General features: G+C 38.5%; 1 protein-coding gene across 1 annotated transcript; it reads right to left on the reverse strand.

Annotated features, from left to right (window-relative positions):
* Positions 1-5316: 5316 nt before the first annotated feature.
* Positions 5317-7663, reverse strand: LOC112785563 (protein FAR1-RELATED SEQUENCE 5-like). The gene is made up of 6 exons (XM_025829023.1): positions 7535-7663; positions 6690-6923; positions 6330-6578; positions 6026-6247; positions 5746-5929; positions 5317-5660 (listed from the first exon to the last, which is right to left on the reverse strand). Exons 1-6 carry the CDS (start codon positions 7661-7663, stop codon positions 5317-5319), a joined length of 1362 nt encoding a protein of 453 aa, XP_025684808.1.
* Between the last annotated feature and the right edge of the window lie 10019 nt (positions 7664-17682).

The raw sequence follows: 17682 nt of genomic DNA on the forward strand, positions 1-17682 counted from the left end.
GTATTAAATTATTTCTAAAGTACTATTCCATCGGCTATAGAAATTTATGACTTCGTAGATCAACCCTAATCAGAGCGCCTTCATTAAGGATAGATTGATTTCAAACAATGTCCTAGTCGCTTAAGAATGCATGCACTATCTAAAGACAAAGAAGAGAGGCCCATCGAGTGAAATGGCTATTAAATTGGATATGAGCAAATCCTATGATCGTGCTGAGTGGCATTTTCTTTGGTTCATTTTAGAGAAATTGAGATTTGAATCTAGGTGGATTGGTTGGATACAGGAGGTCGTGACTACAGTTTCTTACTCTGTCGTTGTTGAAGGTCAACCTTTTGGTTTTTTAAACCAAATAGAGGTATCCGTCAAGGAGACCCTCTATCTCCCTACCTTTTTCTTTTCTGTGCAAAAGGATTATCCTTTTTGCTAAATAAGGTAGAGTAAAACGGTCTCATTGAAGGTATTCAGATCAACCGAAGATGTCCTACTGTTAATCATTTATTGTTTGCGGATGACTCAATCATTTTTTGCAAAGCGTCAGAAAACAGTTGTAAAAATATTCTCAGTATACTTCAGCCATACGAGGGGTTCAGTGGCCAAAAAGTTAATTTGCATAAATCAGCTCTATTCTTTAGTAATAATACTCCTCTCGCTGCTCGATTACTACTGGCTCAGAAATTGAAAATTGTTCATATTGGTGCATAGGATAAATATTTGGGTCTTCCATCTACAGTCCAAAAATAAAAAAGGCCATCTTCGGAGAAATCAAGTACAAGGTGAGGAAGCGAGTTCAAGGGTGGAAAAAAACTTCTCTCCTCTGCAAGCAGGCATGTTCTAATCAAAGCTATTGGTGGGGAGGCTATCCCAATTTATTCATTATCATGTTTCCACCTTCCTGACATTTTAATTAGGGAGATTCACAACATACTCTCCCAATTTTGGTGGGATAAAAAAGGTATAGAGCGAAAAATGGCTTGGGTTAGTTAGGATAATATGATAAGACCGAAACTGGAAGGTGGACTAGGTTTTAAGGACCTAGGGGCTCAGAATTTGGCGCTACTAGCAAACAATATTGGAAAGTTGTCTCTCAGCCACAATCACTCCTATCTAGACTCCGCAAAGGTAAATATTTTTGATACAGTTCTATAATGAATGCAGAGATCGGAACAGTACCTTCGTGGGGTGGCGTAGCATATTGGAAGGGTGTAAGGTTGTTGAAAAGGGGCTGGTTTGGCGAGTTGGTGATGGGTCCAGTATCCGAATCTTCAACGATCCTTGGCTTGCTCCTCCACATCCCTGTGTTGTTCCTTCATCTGAAGCTTTCAATCTGCAAAATCAACCACTATTGATGGTCAAAGACTTAATACTTTCTAATGGTCAGTGAAATCAGACTTTAATTAGAAGTATTTTTTCTGAGAGCACTAGTCAGCGTGTGCTAGCAACAACAATTGGGGGTGGAGAAGATAAAATTTATTGGGCCCTTAATAAAAGTGGTTTGTATGAAGTGAGTACTAGGTACTGTGTGGCTTATGGGTTCTCGCATTCTCCCATTGAATTTTACCCAGAGATTATGAGATAAGGGAATTTGTGATGAGAATTGTGGAAGATGAAAATCCCAGCGAAGATTAAGATTTTTCTTTGGAGGGGCTTCTATGAAAAGCTTCTAGTGCTGCAAAAGCTTCATCATCGCATCCCATTAATTCAATCCACCTGCCGAAGATGCCTGCAATTTCCAGAATTAATCAATCATTGCATCTTCTATTGTGAGAAATCAAAGAAAATTTGGTCAAAAATAGGTTTACCAGCTACTAGAAGGGGCACCGAAGACTCTGATTTCTATGTTGAGTGGAATTTGAGAATAGGGGTCTTGCGTACCCAACCCAATAGCTCCTCTCAAAGGATGATGATGGTGATTTTGAGCTGGTTCTTATGGAAGGCTAGAAACAAGTTCATCTTTGATAATGTATCAACTAGTGTAGAAGAGATAATGGCATCGCCTTTGAAGTTGTAGAAGGAGCTTCAACAAATCTCTAATTCCTAATTGATGAGCATTTCACTTTCTTTTGTTTCTCTTATTAGATTATTATATGATGTTACCTCTATAGTAGAGCATTGGGAGTCTCCCATTTCTTTTACTTGTCCCATATATGGACACCCATATGTTTCTTTCGTTTCATGAATGAAATTATCTGACTTTAGAAAAAAAAACTTTCACAATATGTGTTACCTTACATAAAATATAAGAGTAGCTTCTTCCCTCAAAATATTTCAATTAAAATATTCTTCCCTCCAAATACATCACCCGTCTTCATTGTTAGAACTTAGAAACAAAACCTAAAAACAAAACCCAAGCTCTAGCATGTTCAGTTAGAAACAAAATGCAAACCCCAATCCCAACGGCTTTGGAATTTCCCCAAATTTATGCTACTGGAATGAGCTCTTTGTTTGCGTTTCTCTTTATTGTCCTTCTTCCCTTTTATTTGCTTGCTTCTTCTCCGCTTGCGTTCTTCTACACGCCTCGTCTCTGGTAGCATTGTGAAATAGTAACCCCTAGCCCTAGGTGCTACTCTGCCCGTCATGCAGTCGTTGAAGTAGGGAAGAAGAGGACGAAGGAGAAGGCTACGGCCACGATACAGACAAAAGTTGTCTCCGCTGCTTCTTGCACCTCCAGCACAGTATTCTCTGCTTTACGCTACTTGAAGAAGAGAAAGGTTTTTTGCCCACTGTTTAATTTAATAAATTAGTTTCAGTGAATTTTTTAAGGATACAGTAGTTGTTTGACTAAAATAGAAAGAGAAATAACCTTGGTGATTTTGGGAATTCGCTAATTTATTTGTGGGTTTGAGAACACTGGTAATCTGGTATGAATGGCTTTTCATGTTTACAATAATAATATAAAGAAGAAATCAAAATGAATTAGCCTGATTCATTTAGTTCTTAAGAATAATGTACTCTATAACTCCATAACATACAAATTTTTGTAGAACTTGCTAAGACCATGGAAGGATTTGCTGCAGACTTTGGACTTTATGGCAATTCGACATCTGGTTTTGCTTCATCCCAATTGGATTGGTTGTTTCTCTCCAGCGCACACGTCAACAACAATGCTCCTTTAATTTGATTGGATCCAAAGTAAGTAAATCCATCTTTATCTGATTACTGCGTACATGTGCATCCTTTGAACTACGATATGTGTCTTAGAATCTTCGTCATGCAAAACACAGAGATAAAAGTAAGACCGTGGGATTGGAAGCTGAGTCAAAAGCAGTAGCTCAAGATTGTGGGAAAGGTTGCAACAATTGCATGCCCATGCAAATCTAGATACAAGGACTAAAGGAAGAAATGAAGCGACACAGTCAAAAGATGGATGAGATGGCTCTACTACTAAGACAACTTATGTGGCTGATGCAGACCCATCCATTGATGTCAAGACTGTTACATCAACAACCAAAAATAGTGGTGTCTTCCATTTTAAATCACTGACTAAAATAGGCGACACGAAACCAGACAAGACATCATCCAAGTCAAAAAGACGATCCACTTCAAAACAAAAAGGCATTCATAAGGATACACCTATTGATGTACCAAATTACAACTTGGACCATTTGGCTTTTCGTCGCTCAAGGCGTAAAAGGAAGACCTCATCGACTGGGACACCTAAACAAATTATCTCTGGGGAAAATGATAAGTTGAAGGTAGTTTACTTATATCCCTTATGAAGTTGGAGACTTGGTTTCATTTTGTCATTGTACATCCCTTTGGAACCGTAATTTCTTCTTAAATGGTTGTGTCCTAACAGAGGACTTTATTCTCAGACAAAGATAGGGCCAAAGACAAAAAAGAAAGGACACCACAAGCTAACAAAATTGGTCCATCAAGACCTGCATCACATATTGGTGAAAGACCTTATGTCGATCTACTGTGCAGAGATTTAACCCAAACCAAGCAGAAGTAGGTGAAAAAATTTCAGAGGTATGTATGTTCATAGAAATATGGTATAACTGTAATTTAGAGGAATTTTTGTTGTCTCAGATCATAATTAATCGTAGAACTCTCAAGTAATTTCAAATTGAGAATTATTTTAAATGAAGTTGTGATTTATGCCACAAAACACCATGTTCACATTTTATCCTCAAAAGGAAATGCGATTAGCAGGCACCGACCTTGCAGTAGCGGCATACATTTTTGGAATGGGAAAAGACAAAAGGTAGGCACATAACTCAGATAATTTTGCATTACTGCCTTATGTGATATATTTGAGGTAACATAATATGCAATAAACAATTAATGTTGTTGAATGGTTATATGCTTTGCACAGGGAAATCTTGGTCTCGGACCTACATTGCTATGGTGATAGGAAAGCATTCCAAACTCTTATCCCCGGCCGAAGAGTTGTAGACGATGTAAGTGGCTAATAACGGTGGCATTTAATTTTTATGCTTGATTGTTTCAATCAATTAACCTCTTTGGTAATGAACTTGTATATTTAAATGTCTCTGTGATATTTTAACTATTCGCATAACTCTTAATGAATTTGTCACCCGTTTCATGGCTAAATTCATCGTTTTTAGATTATAATCCTTGTTGCAACGATGCTTACCTACAATTCTGGTCGCCTAATATGATATTTGCCTCCAACATTTGCAGTGAGAATTAATGCTTATTTTAAATCCTACTTGCATGCATCTTATCTCAAAAAATTAATGAATTGGGATAAATTTTAGCAACTAGCTTGTGGCTGTGGACATTTCCATGGTGGAACAGCCAAATGGATTAAGGATAAATACATGGCCAAGATAGATGAGGTGTTGAAGATATATGTACCTATTTGGCACGACGACCATTGGTTTTTACTGGTCATTGACATGTTGGCAAAGCAGCTGTTGTACTTGGACACCGCACATTTGGCTAAGAAAAGAGATTCACATGTCTTGCAGATTAAAAAAGTGGTAAATTACTTATTGTACTAGTGCATGGATAGAGATTACCGGTCACAGACTTTCAGTCTTGTTCTAAACTTATATTATTTACAGGCCTTGTTCTTGGAAGAAATAGTTTTAGATGAGTCTTGGTATGCTTGTAAAAGGCATGAAAGGCCAACTATCTCTGAATTTAAGCTAGTGGAACCCAAGGTCAATTAGCAAGAAGTTGGAACGTAAGCTTTTTGTTATCTTCCTAGTACAAAATCACAATCTTGTATAATACTAGATAGTGTTTGTCTTACTCTTACTTGTTGGAATTACTATTTACATTGACTAAATAGAAATGATTGTGGAGTGTGGATCTATCAATGGATGATTTATCTCGATTGTGGAGGTCTCACAATGTAGAGGTATCTACTCCTTTATGGTTGCATGGTATGTCACTTTGTTTCCAACGGTGACACTCACATTCAATCCTTTCTGAAGTCACATCATGAAGAACATGATAAAGTCTACCTGGTCGTCTAAATTTTGCAACACAATGAACAACATTACTGCCCATACCACTTTTGCCGACATGCTTTAGTGCAGCAACTTTTGCTAGTTGATCCTCCACCTCTGCAAATAATTCTGCAGTGTAAACCATTGCTGCAGCCTGCTCAATGGAGTCCAACCCAGTAGTCAGCAATGGCTTACTATACATAGACTTGAATTGAGTAACGAGTTCATTGTTACGGTAATCTTTAACCACACGCTCTTGATTTTCCACAAGCTCAAGCAAGGTTTTTCGCGACTTAATAAACCTTTTTTTGGAAAGAGTTTATACCTTCACATCGAGATGTTGTTCTAACACTTGCACTAAACTTTCCACGTAGGTATATAGTGGCCCACATTTCTTTATTGGCATATTTGGTTAAAAGCCAGTGGTCCTCACCAATGTCAAATTTCTGAATCATTTCTTCCCAGTAAGCTTTAAATTGGGGTACCGTCATATTAGGATATATCGATACCTTAAAAGCATCCGAAAGAGATTGATCCTTGATATGACTATTTGCATTTTTCTCAATGTGTCATCCACAATGCCTATGTGTGGCGCTAGGGAAGACCTCCTTTATTGCTTGTCGCATTTGATCGTCATCGTCAGTCACTACAACACTTGGTTCCTTGTTCATCATGACATCCAAAAATTCCTTCAGCAACCATGTGTAGGTATCTCGAGTTTCATTGGCAAGCACAAGAAACCCAAATATGCAAGTCAAGCAATGATTATTTGATCCAGAGAAAATCAGGTTTATTATATCTATCCTTCTTATAAGTGGAGTCGAAAGCTAACACATTTCCAAAGTATTAGTAGTCATTGATCATAAGTCCATCAGCCCAGAAAAGATTGCCCATTTTATTACTGTTGACTAGTGTATAACGAGCAACAAACATTGGGTCCACATCTGCCTTACTCTGAAGATAAGCTACTACGGCCGCAGCATCTTTGTGCTCTATCTTTGCACACCTATCCCGATCAATGAAGTTATAAACATCCTTCTTCGTGAAATTAAGGTTACCATAGCCACCAACAAGCTTAGCCAAAATCCCAACAATTTGAGAAGTTTGAAACCCATATTCCTTCATGTAAACAATCTGGGCTTTGTCAGCCTCATTCAACTTCCAATGGTTAGAAATTAAATGAATAAATTATTCTGGGATCATTGGATGGTTGTGCTCTTCTTCTAGTGTCTTGACTCTCCATTTCATTGACAACTTATCCAAATAAACAGAACAACGTGCCTTGTAACCAGTTCTAGTCTCTGGTTTATAATTCCTCTTTCCGTCGACTAGACGATAGTGTTTTGGATCCCTTGTCCCTTGGCGATTGAAAACATAGTACCTTCTATTCAAATTTCCATCCTCATCTCTTGACAGGTCTCTTTTACGGATAGTAAAACCCATATCTCTCGCATACTTTCCGTAAGCTTTATAGGCATGAACCTCCTCGTCAAACTCAGCACTCTATAGCATAGTTGCGGTAACCTTGTCATCATCTTTCTCTATGCTAGATTCAACATTATCAGTATTCTCAACACCTTGATGAGAATCTTCATCCTCATAGGAAAAGCTATCATCATTGCTGCTACTGCTTCACTCAGGAGCTTGATCACCACTGCTAAATTCATCCATTTTCAAGCCTCCAACTTAAAAGGCAGCACCTAATAAAGAAAGAACACCCAAAAAAATTTTACAAATCACCTAGAAGCACAACTAGGATTCTTTGTCTTCATATATAAAAACACATCAAACTAAAATTTTCATGCCATTAAAAATAAGAACAAGGAAACATTTTCCTCTCTTAATACATGCATGGAATAAATTTGGTAATAGGGTTATTATTCATTGTGTTTTTAATAAAGCTTTTGGGTTATTCATGATTGAAAAGTACAAGCAGTAGAGCAAGAAAAAATTCTTAAGGGAGAAAAGATTGGAGAAAAAACCCTCAAAATTTCGGAGAAACAATGTTGAATATAACAATAGCAACAAATAACAAAACTCACCAGAAAAAGTACCAAGAACCAAAAAAGTAAAAAATATTTAAAAAAATATCGGAGAAAACTCCCAAATCTTACCTTAGAAATTAATGGAAAGAGGTGTATGGAGGAGGTGTGAGAGGAGGGCCATAATGTCACTTTCCACAACAGCAATGGACGCACGGTGAGGGCAACCGCAACACCAATAGTGATGGAGGAAGATGCCATACCTCAGTTTGTGGGTCTTCAGATTTACTTTCAATGGAGGAGTGGAGAAAGGGTAATGACTCGTGAATAGAAGAAACTAAGAAGCACAGATTAAAGTATTGTCAGCAAACAAAGGAAGGAGGAGCCATAAAAGTTTTGGCTTTGAGAGAGGTAAAGAATGGCTGATCACACTACCAACTAAGAAGATTGAAAAATTGGAAAAAATAATGACCGGGTTAGAGAGAATAAAGAAATCAGGTTAATGCCGTTTGTTAACTCTGCAAAACTTACTGCTATCCCTGACAGTCTCATGTCCACTTGTCAATTTTACAATCTACCACATCTTTTCGGCAACGTTTCGGCAAAAATGTTTAGGCACCAAAGAACGCACCTAAAATATATTTTATTCAATAAATCAATAAAACAAAAAGTATTAGGCCAACACTCCTGTGTAGATATCAGTGCGACAAGTGTTAATGGAAGTAGAAATTTTTTTGCAGGGGTTGCATGTAACACCCTAATTACCCTAAGCCTTACCTCATGTCATAAAGCAATGGATAATTAAAGGTCATGATAATTCTAAGGCTCATACAATAATATATATATATATAGAAAGAAATAGTAATTTTAGAAACCCGATGAAGAAATAAGCTCAAAAGCAGAGTTTCAAAAGCGCAAAACGTTCACACGAAACTAAAGGCATAAGGGTACAAGGTATAGATACAAGATATAAGATTCTGGGACACCAGAGGCAATCCTAGAACTTCACATCAAGCATAGTATTCAAGTTTATAAAACAGATAAATAAATCCTTAAATAGGTCAACTATCTTAGGGGATTTCTAATCTAACATTACACCACTGTCCCACAACCTTTGCCAACCTAACCGCCATGCGATCCCATTGCCACCGCCTACCGAACCTCCTCAATCCCAGTAGAAAACACAAGTAATTCATACAAGTAAAGCACAAGTAATTATCAAGTATAGCAGGTAAATCAAGAAGTACTTAAGCATGTTATACAATTAGGCATATTATGCAAGTAAACGAAGCAAGCAACCATATAGAAGATGCACATGATGAATGCCTGCCCTATTGGCTGTGATATCACACTGTTAGTTCAATTGCCAACCCGACACATTCCCATGGGAATGTCACCTTTCGATCACGAATAAAATGGGTACCCCTAGGGATATCGTGCCCGACACACGGTCCAGGGATATAGTGCCTACGCACACTCCTATGATTCCGAAAGGATGCGAGCAGGATACTCAGCCACATACCTCACATCTCAACGTAAGCGGGACTAACCACCGCCCTTATGTCGCCGCCACGACCTCAACAGGAGGGATTAACCTACCGTCCCTGCCAGGCGCATAACATCTCAACAATATCAGTATAAATCATTATAAATTCCATCAGTGATCACTTTCAGTATTCAATCTTTCTCATTTAGCTTGAGTTCCAGACTCGTCACAAACATTTCCAATTTTCTTATTTTCGCAGCTCATTATACTCATCATCATACAGTACTTCAACGGTCCACTCACAAACTTCAGAAACCTAAGTCTCCGTCTTCTAAACTTTTTACCAGAAAATATCTAGTTAAACTCACTTAGGGTATTCTCTATATTTCAAAGCCTAAAAACAAGTTAAAACATCTTAGATAAGCGTTACGGAAGTTTACAAGCTTGCCAGAAAGGTAAAACGGCTAAAAACAAGGTTTTCATTGAAAAACAGAGCAGTGTGCGTACGCATAGGGGTGTACATACGCACGCCCAGAGGAGTTTTCCCAGCTTGTGCGTACGCACGATGTTGTGCATATGTACAATGATGAGCGGATATTTTATACGCTTTTAGGCATCATTTTCATATAGTTTTTAGTATGTTTGTTTAAGTTTTATTTAGTTTTCATAGGTTTTAGTGCAAAATTCACATTTTTGGATTCTACTTTGAGTTTATGTGTTTTTATGAAATTTCAGGTATTTTCTGGCTAAAATTGAGGAGTTAGAGCAAAAGTCTGATTTAGAGACAGAGAAAGTGCTGCAGATGCTGTCAGGATCTAACCTCCTTGCACTCTAAAGAGATTTTCTGGGCCCCAGAAGTGGATTTTAGCACTAAAAGACTGTTTTACCCTTCCTATGTAATCCTTAGTCATTAGCTTAGTATTTATTTGAGAACTTTTACAGACTTAAGAGGAGGACCTGTCATATTTTCGTTTATTGTATTTTCTATCAGTATGAGTTTCTAAACCTCCTAAGTTGAGGGGAGGAGCTCTGCTGAGTTTTATGGATTAGTAAAGTACTACTGTTCTATCTCAATACGTGTTTGATTCTCTATTCTAAGATGTATATCTGTTCTTCATCATTATGAATGCGTTGAACCGGCACAAGGTTATCACATTCTATATGGGTTCAGAGTGAGTCTTTCATCGGACAATGATGAACCACTAGCTTGGTCATACATCTCTCAGACGGCTAATCCACGACTTCGTTGGGAACTTCTCGAGACACCAGTTCAGCCGAGGTACGGGGAGATTAGAGTCTTTGTGGTAGAGGCTAGAACCAAAGGCGCAACATTTTCTGATCCGGGAGATTCGACCTTGTCTGTGGCATTTTGAGTAGGATCACTAAGGAGAATGGACTGCAGGAGCTTCACCCTCAATTAGACTGGATCCGCACTAACCCTGGGGTTCAGATCTGGAGGAGCATTGGCGATCCCTTAAGAAAGGCATTGATCACATACAGCCTGCCATAGAAGAAATCATTCACAGTTGAAGAAGACAGTAAGATCGGATTGATCCAGAAGAACAAAGCATCTCCAAGCCTCAACCATCTTCATATCATTGCATTCACCATCAAATGACTAACGTTTTTATTTATTTTCTTTTCATGCGAATTAAACAAACAAACAACTCTTTTATCCGTCTGACTAAGATCTACAAGATAACCATAGCTTGCTTCAAATCACAAGCCTCGTGGGATTCACCCTGACTCACTCAGGTATTACTTGGACGACCCAGTGCACTTGCTGGTTCATTAGTGCAAAGTGTAATTCCACGCTACGATACAACTTGTAAATTTTGCAGGGTGTACGTGAGCACCAGAGTGTGTGAACGCTCTCAACAGTAGGCATATCCCTGTGTGTGTGTGCGCATTAAAGTGTGCGTACGCATGTTTTCTGAAAATCACAGGGTGTGCGTGTGCACCAGTGTGTGCGTACGCACAAGTGAAAACATGGCCCCTGCTCGGAGCATGCGCCCAATAGTGTGCATCTGCACACAAACCAGAACTCACAATTTCTGCAACATCACAGAATTCAGATTTTTGACACCAACTTCTAATGATCTTATCTTTTTCTACAAAATTTCAATTTCCACGAAATCTGTACCATTTTAAAACTCTTTGAATTATCTTTAATTTGATACAAAATTCAATCAATTTCAAAAATTGTAGCTCAATATATAATCCGTAAAAGTTGGCCCAAAATCTGTTTTTACCAAAAATTTTAAAAACTCAATTTTACCAAGTCTCTCAATTAAAAACCAATTGCTCTACATCCAAACCAGTCCTAATGTATCTAAATTATATTCATATATCTTCCAATTCATTCCACAATCTACCTATTCACATTTTTATCATTTTCACACCTAATCATCATTCCATTTATTAATCTCTCAAACAATATGCAACAACATCAAACATCAATAATTCCTCATACATAAATTCATCACTTACCACCCATCATCATGATAATAGTCATCCACCACCAATCATAGCTTAACATCAATAATTCAACATCATGCAACATTAACTCAAAAATCAACACCATTTATGAACAACAACCTCATTTCAACAATTATAAACAATCGATCCAATCCTATCCTAAGGTCTACTAGCTTAGCCTAAGTGTCTAGAAATACTACATATTACATAGAGAAAACCGAAACCATACCTTGGCCGATTCCTAATATGCACCAAACACCAAAATTTGACCCCAACCAAGCTTCCACAAGTTTTCAAGTTCAATCAAGCCACCATACACAATCCCAAAGCTCCAATAATCATAAATTCCAAGCTATACATAATTAATTCATCATAATTAATACCTAGAGTTTGCCAAAATCATAAATCCATAAGGGTTTAAGACATTCTTACCTTACCCAATAGTCTTAGGGGCAAAACCCAATAGCAACCAAGTGTTAGAGTGTACCTAAACACTCGAAATCACAAAAATATCTCAAAAACCAAACCTAAAATTTCGAATTTCATAGAGATAAAAACTGGGCAAGGATTTTCGAAAATTTTACCACTTTGGTTAGATGAAACTAACGGGCTCGGCGAGAGTTTCACGTGGCCACAAACCGTTCACGAATCGAAACTCCGTAACTCAAGTTACAAGAGAAAGAAAGAGAAGATGAATAGTGTTCTTCATCCCTTTTCTCTCAACCCGTGCAACTGCTAGCACTACAAGAAAAATGGAATATAGCGGCCAAAAATTACTGGCCATTTCCCAAACCGCCACAACTTGGTTGAATTGATGCGGTTCTTAAAGCGTAATGTAGCTCCATTCCAATTGACTTGAGGAAGTTTTGGGCCCTCACTGCAGCAAATAACCTTGGGGGAGGGGGGTTTTGTTTCACTAAAAAATCCAAACTAAATTAATATGCACCATAAACCTTCAGTCTTTGGCGCGAGATCCTTAGTAAAGCGATGGTAAGTTGATGAGCGGATATTTTATACGCTTTTTGGGGTTAATTTCATATAGTTTTTAGTATGTTTTAGTTAGTTTTTAGTTTATTCTCATTAGTTTCTAGGCAAAATTCATATTTCTGGACTTTACTATGAGTTTGTGTGTTTTTCTGTAATTTCAGGTATTTTCTGGCTGAAATTGAGGGAGCTGAGCAAAAATCTGATTCAGGCTGAAAAAGGACTGCTGATGCTGTTGGATTCGGATCTCTTTATACTCGGAATGGAATTTCTGGAGTTACAGGAGTCCAAATAGCGCGCTTCCAATTGCGTTGGAAAGTAGACATCCAGGGCTTTCCAGAAATATATAATAGTCCATACTTTGCTCAAGGATAGACGACATAAACTGGCGTTCAACGCCAGTTCCATGTTGCTGTCTAGCGTCCAGCGCCAGAAACAAGTTACAAGTTGGAGTTCAACGCCAGAAAAGGATCCAAAGCTGGCGTTGAACGCCCAAAACAGCCCTATGCACGTGATTAGCTTAAGTCTCAGTCCCAGCACACACACCAAGTGGGCCCCAGAAGTGGATTTCTGCACTATCCATCTTAGTTTACTCATTTTCTGTAAACCTAGTTTACTAGTCTAGTATTTAAACAACTTTTAGAGACTTGTTTTGTATCTCATGACATTTTAGAGCTGAACTTTGTAATCTCTGACGGCATGAGTCTCTAAACTCCATTGTTGGGGGTGAGGAGCTCTGCTGTGTCTCGATGAATTAATGCAAGTATTTCTGTTTTCTATTCAAACATGCGTGTTCCTATCTAAGATATCCATTCGCACTTCAATATGAATGTGATGAACGTGACAATCATCATCATTCCTCCATGAATGCGTGCCTGACAACCACTTACGTTCCACTGTAGAATGAATGAATATCTCTTAGATCTCTTAATCGGAATCTTCGTGGTATAAGCTAGATTGATGGCAGCATTCAAGAGAATCCGGAAAGTCTAAACCTTGTCTGTGGTATTCCAAGTAGGATTCAGGGATTGAATGACTGTGACGAGCTTCAAACTCGCGAGTGCTGGGCGTAGTGACAGACGCAAAAGGATAGTAAATCCTATTCCGGTACGATCGAGAACCTGCAGATGATTAGCCGTGCGGTGACAGCGCACCTGGACCCTTTTCACTAGAAGGATGGATGGTAACCATTGACAACGGTGATCCACCAACACACAGCTTGCCATAGGAGAACGTGCGTGCGTGAATCAGAAACAGAGAAAAGCAGAATTTCAGAAGGCAAAGCATCTCCAAAACTCCAACATATTCTCCATCATTACATACAAGTATAATTTGTGTTCTCCCCTTTTATTCCTTGCAATCAAATTTGATAAGTGAATTATTTTATTATTTTCCTAACTAAGAGTTACAAGATAACCATAGATTGCTTCAAGCCAACAATCTCCGTAGGATCGACCCTTACTCACGTAAGATATTACTTGAACGACCCAGTGCACTTGCTGGTTAGTGGTACGAGTTGTAAAAAGTGTGATTTACAATTCGTGCACCAAGTTTTTGGCGTCGTTGTCGGGGATTGTTCGAATTTGAACAACTGACGGTGAATCTTGTTGCTTAGATTAGGAAATTTTTGTCTTTTGGGTCAGAGTCTTTTATTTTCTTTTCAAAAATTTTTCAAAAATAATTTTTCTATTAAATCTCGTGCCAAACTTTAAGTTTGGTGTTTTCTTGTTGATTTTCCTTTGTTTTTCGAAAATTTTATTTTGGTTTTCAAAAAAATTTTAAGTTTGGTGTTCTTTCTTCATGTTCTTGTGTTCTTATGAGTCTTCAAAGTGTTCTTGAGTTTTTCTTGTGTCTTGATCTTAAAATTTTTTAAGTTTGGTGTTCATTAGTGTTTTCCCTCCAAAATTTTTGAAAACAAGGAGCATTAGATCTAAAAATTTTAAATCTTGTGCTATCTTATTGTTTCTCTCTCTCCTCTATAAATTCAAAAATATCTTTTCTCTCTATTTTAAAGCAAATTTTCGAAATCTATTTTTAAAATTCAGATTTTTTTTTCAAAATTTAAAATCTTTTTCAAATCATATCTTTTTCAAAACTTCCTGACCACTTTCTCTCTCCTCATTTTTTCGAAAATCTTCACCTATTTTTATTTATTTTAGAAATAATTAAATAAATAAATAAATAAATAAAAATAAATTTTTTATTTTACATCATATCCCTTTCTCCATCATGGATCTAAGTGGAAATGAACAGTCCAGGAGGACTCTGGGGTCATATGCTAACCCCTCTACTGCTTCATATGGGAGTAGTATCTGCATACCCTCCATTGGAGTCAGTAGCTTTGAGTTGAATCCTCAGCTCATTATCATGGTGCAGTAAAGCTGCCAGTATTCCGGTCTTCCACAGGAAGAACCTACAAAGTTTCTAGCACAGTTTTTACAAATTGCTGATACAGTACATGATAAGGAAGTAGATCAGGATGTCTACAGATTATTACTGTTTCCATTTGCTGTAAAAGACCAAGCCAAGAGGTGGTTAAATAACCAACCTAAGGCTAGCATAAGGACATGGAAACAGCTGACAGAAAAATTCCTGAATCAATACTTTCCTCCAAAACGGATGACACAGCTAAGGCTGGACATCCAAGGCTTTAAACAAGGAGATAATGAATCTCTTTATGATGCCTGGGAGAGATACAAAGAGATGCTACAAAAATGCCCCTCTGAAATGTTTTTAGAGTGGGTTCAGCTAGACATCTTCTATTATGGGCTTACAGAAAGAGCTCAAATCTCTCTAGATTACTCAGCTGGTGGATCTATCCACATGAGAAAGACAATTGAAGAAGCTCAAGTGCTCATTGATACAGTTGCTAGAAATCAGCATCTGTACCTAAGCAGTGACCCTTCCATGAAAGAAGAGGCTAAAACAGTAACTGTTGAACTCAGTCCTGCAGAGCAAGCTGCTGAATTCAATCAGCAATTGGATTTTCTAACAAAGCAGTTAGCTGAATTCAAGGATAAACTACAAGAGACAAGGATGGCTAATATAAACATGGAAGTACAATTAAAGCAAACAAAGCAGCAGCTGTCAAAACAAATAACAGAAGAATGCCAAGCAGTTCAATTAAGAAGTGGGAAAGCACTAAATACCCCACTTCAAGGCAGTAGGAAACCAAGAAATGAGCAAACCACCCAGAATCCATCTGAGGACAGTAAGAGCCCAAGAAAAAATAATTCTGGTGCTAAAACGCCAGAAGTTGGGTGGAAGGCTGGCGCTGAACGCCCAGACCATGCTCAGGACTGGCGTTCAACGCCAGAAACAAGCAAGGATTTGGCGTTGAACGCCCAAAAGAAGCACAGTTCTGGCGTTCAAACGCCAGGAACAGATGAGGAGCTGGCGTCTAACATCACTCCAGCTTCTAACTCCAGCACTCAATTGCCAGTGAGGGATCAGACACACACAAGTGCTGATAACAACCCATCTAAAAAGGCTTCTTCAACCACTTCTGTAGGAAATAAACTTACAGCAACTAAGGTTGAGGAATATAAAGCCAAGATACCTTATCCTCAAAAACTCCGCCAAGAGGAGCAGGATAAGCAATTTGCTCGCTTTGCAGATTATCTCAGGACTCTTGAAATAAAGATTCCATTTGCAGAGGCACTTGAGCAAATACCCTCTTATGCCAAGTTCATGAAAGAGATCTTGAGTCATAAGAAGGATTGGAGAGAAACTGAAAGAGTTCTCCTCACTGAAGAATGCAGTGCAGTCATTCTGAAAAGCTTTCCTGAAAAGCTTAAAGATCCTGGGAGTTTTCTGATACCATGCACATTAGAAGGTAATTGCACCAAGACAGCTTTATGTGATCTTGGGGCAACCATCAACCTAATACCTGCATCCACTATCAGAAAGCTTGGTTTAACTGAAGAAGTTAAACCAACCCGGATATGTCTCCAACTTGCTGATGGCTCCATTAAATACCCATCAGGCGTGATTGAAGACATGATTTTCAGAGTTGGGCCATTCTTCTTTCCCACAGACTTTGTAGTGCTGGAAATGGAGGAGCACAAGAGTGCCACTCTCATTCTAGAAAGACCCTTCCTAGCAACTGGACGAACTCTCATTGATGTCCAACAGGGAGAAATAACCCTGAGAGTCAATGATGATGAGTTTAAGTTGAATGCTGTCAAAGCCATGCAGCATCCAGACACATCAAAAGACTGCATGAAAGTTGATCTTATTGACTCTTTGGTAGAAGAGATCAACATGGCTGTGAGTCTCGAATCAGAGTTGGAAGACATCTTTAAAGATGTTCAGCCTGATTTGGAGGATTCAGAGGAAATGAAAGAGCCTCTGAAATTTCCTCTGGAAGAGGAAAAACCTCCTAAACCTGAGCTCAAACCATTACCACCATCCCTTAAATATGCATTTCTGGGAGAAGGTGACACTTTTCCAGTGATCATAAGCTCTGCTTTAAATCCACAGGAAGAGGAAGCACTTATTCAAGTGCTAAGGACACACAAGACAGCTCTTGGGTGGTCCATAGGTGACCTCAAGGGCATAAGCCCAGCTAGATGCATGCACAAAATCTTATTGGAGGATAATGCTAAACCAGTGGTTCAACCACAGAGGCGGCTAAATCCAGCCATGAAGGAAGTGGTGCAGAAAGAGGTCACCAAATTATTGGAGGCTGGGATTATTTATCCTATTTCTGATAGCCCCTGGGTGAGCCCTGTTCAAGTTGTCCCCAAAAAGGGAGGCATGACAGTGGTTCATAATGAAAAGAATGAACTGGTTCCTACAAGAACAGTTACAGGGTGGCGCATGTGTATTGACTACAGAAGGCTCAATACAACCACCAGAAAGGATCATTTTCCTTTACCATTCATAGACCAGATGCTAGAAAGATTGGCAGGTTATGATTATTACTGCTTTTTGGATGGCTACTCAGGCTATAACCAGATTGCAGTAGATCCCCAGGATCAAGAGAAAACAGCATTCACATGTCCATCTGGAGTGTTTGCTTATAGAAGGATGCCATTTGGGCTGTGTAATGCGCCTACAACCTTCCAGAGATGCATGCTCTCTATTTTCTCTGATATGGTGGAAAAATTTCTGGAAGTCTTCATGGATGACTTCTCAGTATATGGAGACTCATTCAGCTCCTGTCTTGATCACCTGAAACTAGTTCTGAAAAGATGCCAAGAGACCAACCTGGTTTTAAACTGGAAAAAATGTCACTTTATGGTGACTGAAGGGATTGTCCTTGGGCATAAAATTTCAAACAAGGGAATAGAAGTGGATCAAGCAAAAATAGAGGTAATTGAAAAATTAC

Source organism: Arachis hypogaea, chromosome 20 (genome assembly GCF_003086295.3).
Source record: "Arachis hypogaea cultivar Tifrunner chromosome 20, arahy.Tifrunner.gnm2.J5K5, whole genome shotgun sequence".
Lineage (NCBI taxonomy): Eukaryota > Viridiplantae > Streptophyta > Magnoliopsida > Fabales > Fabaceae > Arachis > Arachis hypogaea.

What these genes read in the sequence shown, in the direction of transcription:
- LOC112785563 (XM_025829023.1), bottom strand. Translation starts at nt 7,663, where the DNA reads ATGGCATCTTCCTCCATCACTATTGGTGTTGCGGTTGCCCTCACCGTG. An exon ending in GTTACAAGGCACGTTGTTCT is followed by an intron (nt 6,579 to 6,689) that starts GTTTATTTGGAT and finishes AACCATTGGAAG; the next exon opens with TTGAATGAGGCTGACAAAGC. An exon ending in TTGTTGCTCGTTATACACTA is followed by an intron (nt 6,248 to 6,329) that starts GTCAACAGTAAT and finishes GAAATGTGTTAG; the next exon opens with CTTTCGACTCCACTTATAAG.